Source organism: Oryctolagus cuniculus, chromosome 21, assembly GCF_051225735.1.
Source record: "Oryctolagus cuniculus isolate XC-2025 breed Fujian yellow rabbit chromosome 21, ASM5122573v1, whole genome shotgun sequence".
NCBI lineage: Eukaryota > Metazoa > Chordata > Mammalia > Lagomorpha > Leporidae > Oryctolagus > Oryctolagus cuniculus.
This window is the reverse complement of record NC_142887.1, coordinates 27,134,229-27,140,228: the sequence shown is the minus strand read 5'-3', so window position 1 is coordinate 27,140,228 and position 6,000 is coordinate 27,134,229. Positions and strand designations below refer to the sequence as shown.

General features: G+C 63.0%; 1 protein-coding gene across 5 annotated transcripts in view; it reads right to left on the bottom strand.

Annotated features, from left to right (window-relative positions):
• Positions 1–483: 483 nt before the first annotated feature.
• NF2 (NF2, moesin-ezrin-radixin like (MERLIN) tumor suppressor) overlaps positions 484–6,000 on the bottom strand; it is an 89,773-nt gene continuing 84,256 nt past the window's right edge. For all 5 annotated transcript variants that reach the window (XR_016227322.1, XM_002721163.6, XM_008274683.5 and 2 more), the window contains one exon: positions 484–2,658. Coding sequence is in view for 3 of the 5 variants with exons in the window: in XM_008274683.5 (XP_008272905.1) it covers positions 2,608–2,658 (51 nt within the window). In the remaining 2 variants the exon portion in view is untranslated. The remainder of the gene's footprint in view (positions 2,659–6,000) is intronic.

Here is a 6,000-nt window from a genome sequence, read left to right as displayed (position 1 = left end):
GTGAGCTCCCGGCTCCCAGCTCCTGGCTCCTGGCTCTGCCCTGGTCCAGTTCCGGCTGTTGCAGGCATGGAGGGAGTGAGCTGGTAGAAGAAGTGCTGTTTCAGTCTCTCAGTGAAAAGGAAAGGAAAAAATAAGACAAAAACTGAGCTGGGTCCCACCTGTAAGTGCAAACGCCTGTCCCCTCCCACAGCTCAAACACCTGTGGCTGTGCGCCCCCCACCCAGAGCCTGGAACACCCAGAGGCAGAAGCACCCAGCACCCAGTCCAGCACCCTTGTTCTCAGGTCCAGGGTCAGGGACAGAGGGGCTGCAGAGAGGAAATGGAGGCACTGGGATCCCCCCAGCCAAGCCCACTGGACCTGGGTGCTCTCAGGGGCGCCGGCACCAGCAGGGAAGCAGCCGAAGCCCCGGGCGGTCAGCGAGCCCCCGTTTTTCCACCTCATTGGCCTGAGTGCCAAGCAAACTGAAGGAGCCCAAGACAAACTTTGTACAGCTTAGAGTTTTTATTACAACAATCATTTAAATTACAACAGTCCCCCAGAATAAAAAACAGGGCTCCACGGGCGGCCTCAAGAGGAGGCGAGCTCGGGCCCCACAGGCAGGAACGCCGTCTGACATTGCTGGAAATGGCTGGGGCCGCCCTCGAAGCCCACCAGGGCCAGTGGGAGAGGCTGACTCCCGCCCGGCTGCTCTCCCCAGGGGCGGCGAGGGCCCAGGCCTGTCAGCGTCTGGACTTTGGGAAAAGAAGAGCGCGGAGGAGAGAGAGAAACCCGTCCCCAGGATGCCAACAGACACTGAGGTGTTACGCGGCCACGGGCTGCTGCCTAGCCCGGCCTGGGTGCTGCTGGGGCCTCGGTCAGACACACCAGACACACCAGGCGGCCACAGGTCAACGGCGTGGCCTTGCTGGCTGTCGCCATGGGCCGGGTCAAGGACATCCAAAGTGTTATAAGGAAATCATGATGGCCAGAGCCCTGCTCGCAATAGACCCGGGCTCCAGGCCCACAGGCAGGCGTGGGTTTCTGAAATCCCAGCTCAGCTCTCATTCTCCCCCCCCAGGGCCCCAGACTCTCGTGGGGGGAGGTGGCCGCTGGTTCTCGTGCCCAGGGAGAGCGGAAGCGCTCTGTCTGTCGCCTCTCTCCCCGTCTGCGCCTGGGGCCCAGGTGCTCCTGCCAGGGCTCAGACGCTGGCCGGCTCCCTGGTGGCCACACGGCTTGGCATTTTCCGGGCTTCCAACGCACACGCACAGCAGTTAAACAAGAAAACGAAGCCCGACAACGCTGTATAAACCTGTTATAGACCGCCACCATGCTCCTGTGCCCTGGGCCACTGTTGCAGAGTAAATCTACACGAGGGGCTGCTGACAGCAGGCAGGGGCTGCAGCCCGAGGACTCTCCCGAGCTGGGGCAGACACAGCTGGGCACCCCCGCCATGCCTAGGGGCTGGGGTGGACACAGTGCTGGCTCCCTCAGGCCAAGGCCGCCTAAGAAGGCTGCAGCCAGCCCAGGACACCAACAGCTCAGCCTGACAGTGGAAAAAGGCAGGATTTTCGTGAGCCTGAGAAAGCCAACAAAGTTTCCAAGAAGCCAAAAAAGAGTGGCCAGAGCCGGCCTCGCTGCTCTCAGGGAACCTGCAGGTCCTCGGCTGGGGCCAGCTAAGAAGCCTAAGACCCATCAGCTGTTCTGCGTGAAGGGCCCAGTGGGAGCACCTGAGGAGCTCTGGCCGGCCACGGCGGTGAGCAAGCCACCGGCTGGCTGTGGCGCCGCGGCCGTAGGCACAGAGGAGAGCCGTGTGCCAGCCCGTGCAGGCGCCGACTGGGAGTGCACAGGTGCTCAGGCTTGTGCCGGGAGGGGGCACCCAGGACCCTGTGCCTAGGGGACAAGGGCCGCAGCCAAACGAAGCGCAGGTCCGGCAGAGGCCAGCGGGGGCTTAACAGCAGGGGCCTGGAGGTGATCCGCGTCAGCAACACACTGGGGCTGTGGAGCTCGGTGCTGGGCCAGTGAGAAGTACCCGTGGGGTCCCTGCTGACCACAGGTGGGAGAGGCTGAGGCCGAAGGGGGCGACTGCTCTGTACCGCCACAGCCCTGCACGTCCCCCACCAGCCAGAGGACCCGGCTTTCCGGTGGCCCCGAGCCACGGACAGGCTCCCAGACAACGTGCAGGAGCCAAGCAGTGCTTCACTGCACCCCACGTCCACACCCTCGGAGATGGATGTCCTGGAGACTTGGGTGGGGTGGGTGGCTGGCACCAGCCTTCCGGTCTCTGAGGGACTTCTGCACGTGGCTCCCTCTGCCCCCTCCCCAGACTGGACTGTTGAGGTCAGCTCTGGGCAGTGCAGGATCCCACAGTAGGCAGACAGACAGACAGATAGACACAAACTTCTGAAAGAATGAATGCCTCTGGTCAGGAGAACCGGATCGCCCAGAGAAATCTCCACTGGCTCACAGTTCAAGGCCACTGCACAGGAAGGGGGCTGGGCTCTCCGCTGGGGAAAGTCCCGGAGCCCCCAGCCAGCAGCCCCCGTGGGAGGTTCCTGGGGTGTCCAGCCATCCCGATGGTGCCAGGAGCAGCAGAGGTGGCAGATCCTGGGGAGGGGCTGCGTCCCCTGCTAGAGCTCTTCAAAGAAGGCCACTCGGGACTTGGCGCTCTGCAAGGTGAGCTGTAAGAGAGCAGAGGAGGGGTTGAGGGGCTTGGGGTCTGCTCCTGCTCACAGGCTCCCAGCTGGCCCGTGAGTCCAGGGGCACTGTTCCAGCAAGCTGGTGGCCAACCCCGGGGATTTCCAGATTTGCCCCAGAATCCAAATCAGGAGGTGACAAACACAAGCATGCCAGGAGGGACGGCTGGCGGGCAGAAAATGCCATCGGCACCGCCTTTCCAGGGGACAGGGGTCCCTGGACATCCGAGATTTTCACAGTTCCTGACTACAGAGCTCCCGGAGCCGTGCTGCTGGGTGGGTGACGCGAGCCTGGGGAGCTCACCCTGCTGGGGCTCAGGGGAGCTGGCTCCTCCCGCCCCCGGGGCAAGGCGACGCGGTCTGGGGCTCAAGCTTGTCCCTGCTGCTCCTGTGTTGGGCTGGCTGCGGGGGGCCAGTTCAGGCAGGGAGGATGGGGGCTCACAGGCCGTCAGCAGAGGCTCTCCCAGGAAGGACACTGACTGAGAAGGCTGGGGGGTGGGGAGGAAGAACGAAAGCTCTCACTCAGTCCCTGACTCGTGGGCCACTTCCCAGCCTCACCCTAAACAGAAGCACGTGGCACGGGACCCTCGCCCTGCTTGTCTCCCGAAGCGAGACTTGGAGTGAGACTGGGGCTTCCCAGGGGCGAGCCGCCAGGGGCAGGGGGACAGGAGAGCACACTGCTCACTTCCACTCCCCTAAGCGTGCTTGTTGGTCAGCGCGCTGCAGCCCGTGGGAGCTCAGGTGCGGGCCATATCACTAAACAGAGCAATGTGGGGCAAAGGCCAGTGCTCCACCTAAGCTCATCACCCTTCATCTCTGGGGGTGAACCAGGGGGCAGGCTAGATGGTAGGACCTATTTCCTCGACTTCTGGTAGTCTCTGATTCTGCGCAGCCCTCACAAACATCCCCCGCTCTCCAAGGGGGCAGGGGAGGGCGGCTCCAAAGCCACCACTTCACCATCCAACGAGACAGCTTGAGAGGCGCCTCTGAATCCTGCCAAATCTTTTGGCCTTGAAGTTCTGGCTAACAAGCTGAATGCAGGGAGGCATCTGAGCTGTTTTCTTCGGGGGAACCAATTTCAGGAGCCCTCTCGAAGCGCAGCGCTGATGGGCTGGGGAGAGCTTTGCTTTGTTGATCGGAGCTCCCTCCAGAAGGGAGCTGTGTGCCGACGGGTTCTCTCTCAACGCAATCAGAGCGGGGCCAGGGCTTCCGTGCCCTGTGAAAATGGGAAGCAGGAGGGTCACGGGAAGAAGGAAGAGACTGGCTGCCAGAGATCTGCCGGGGCTGGATGCTCGTGGGGGTGCAGTGTGGTTTAAATCAAACAGGCGTGAAGCCCAGTGCCTCTGCTCAGGCCCCTCCCGCACTTCCAAGAAGACCCCAAGCCCACAGCCACTCCAAGTCAGACCCAGGCACCGCTGACCGGCTGATCCAAGGCCCACGTGGGTCACTCATGCCCCGGGGCCTCAGTTTCCCACCGTGAGGTGGGGGAGGTGGCAGCCCCTCCTCCCAGGGCGCCGTGCGGAGGAACTGGGACCGCGTGCGAGGCAGTTCCGTGCCTGGCGCGTGGTGAGAACTCAGCAGCTGTGATTACTAACGGCAGCCTCTCGTCTCTTCCCTCCCCCAGCTCTGCTGCTCTCCTTCCTGGGGGGCGGGGGCAGAGCAGAGCCCTCTCTGGGAGGGTGCCCAAAGGCCGGGTCACGCACAGCGCTGGTCTCCACAGCCTCCAGGCTGGGACAGGCGCTGCCCTGGGAGTCCTGGCCACTTCCCCAGGCAGGAAGCCTAGGCTGGGGGGGCCTCAGAGAGCCTCTTGCCTGTTCGTACGATGTTGGCTCCAAGAATTCCTGGATCCTTTACCCAAGCAGCGTCTGGCTGTCCCTTTGAGGTGCCAGGGGAGGGCTCTGGCTGCGCCAACAACTCCAGATTCCAGTTACTGGTGCATGCGCTTGTTAGGGTGCAAAGCTCCCTGGCGGCGGCTCAGGCTCGCCTGACGTGTAGCTCGCAGGAGCAAGAATTTGACCTCAGGGCCAAGCAAAGGCACAGAAGACCCTGACCACGCACACACAAGTAGGGAAGCGCCACAACCACACGGCCTTGGCAGCAGAGAGCCACGGTCTTCCAGAAGGCACCGAGGCTGGCAGGGGAGAAGGTGGAGCCCCTGGGTGGAGGTGGTTGAGTCCTGGCTGGGACCTGGGCTGCAAAGCGGCTGACCCCACCCCTACGTTCACCCTACAGCTCCCGGCAGTTCCAATTCCATTAGGAACCCCGAAGTCAGAGGAACTGATGGCACCGCCCACTCTCCGCTGCTGGAACCTTTTTCCACTTTCCACGTGATGGCCTCTGCCTGCTTCTACAGCAGTGGCATCCGTGGTCCCAGCCACCAAAAAGCCACCCGCAGGACAGGCATTTGACAGAGCAGTTGAGACACTGTTTCAGATACCACATACCCCATTAGGGTGCCAGGGTTCAAGTCCTGGCTCCACCCCTGAGTCCCGGTTTCCTACCAGGGAGGCTCTTTGGAGGAGGCAGTGGTGGCAGAAGCAGCTGGGTCCCTACCTCCCACTTAGGAGACCTGGACTGAGTTCCCAGCTCCTGCCTTTGGGCTGGCCTAGCCCAGCCTCTCAAATAAAAAAAAATAAAATAAAAATTGAAGGCCCCTCCTGGCAGGGGGCACAGCAAGGAGACGAGGGGCTGCTTCCTGGAGCTGCTTTCCATAGCGTGGAGCTCGGGCGGTCCAGCAGCCCACAGCACATGTGGCAGCCCAGGGGTGTCCCCAGCTGCGGGGCACTGCTGACGGCTTCTCTGCCCTTCTCCCTGCCTGGGTGCCCCTTCACCGCCCATTCTAGAAAGCTCGCTGCCACAGTTACAGGACAGCTTACAGGCAGGAGGGAGGCGTGAGGGAGACGGCGGAGGCCAGAGGCAGTGGCCCAGCCAGCCCTTCACAGAATACACCGCCTCTGTGGGTCGACTTTGGAGACACGAAAGCCAGCACACAAGCTCCCTGCTCTCCCTGCCGCCCTCTTGAACCCCCCCCGCCCCCGCCCCGCTGTCCGAGTCCAGCGAACGCTGCTCTGTCTCCCTGCTCAGCACGTGCCCTGGGTGTGTCTGCCCAGTCACCTCTGCTTGCTGCAGCCCCCTTCCCCTCCCCGTCCCACGTCATGCTGAGTCCCTCCCACCACCGGGATTCCACGCAGAGCCGTCTGTGCCGCCTCTGGCCACCTAGGCCCAGCCCTCCCCGCACCAGCCTTGGCTGCCTGGGGAGGACGTGGGTTCTACGTGCACACTGCCGGGTGGAGCTCTAAGGCCACCTGGGAGGAGGAGGTGCCCACA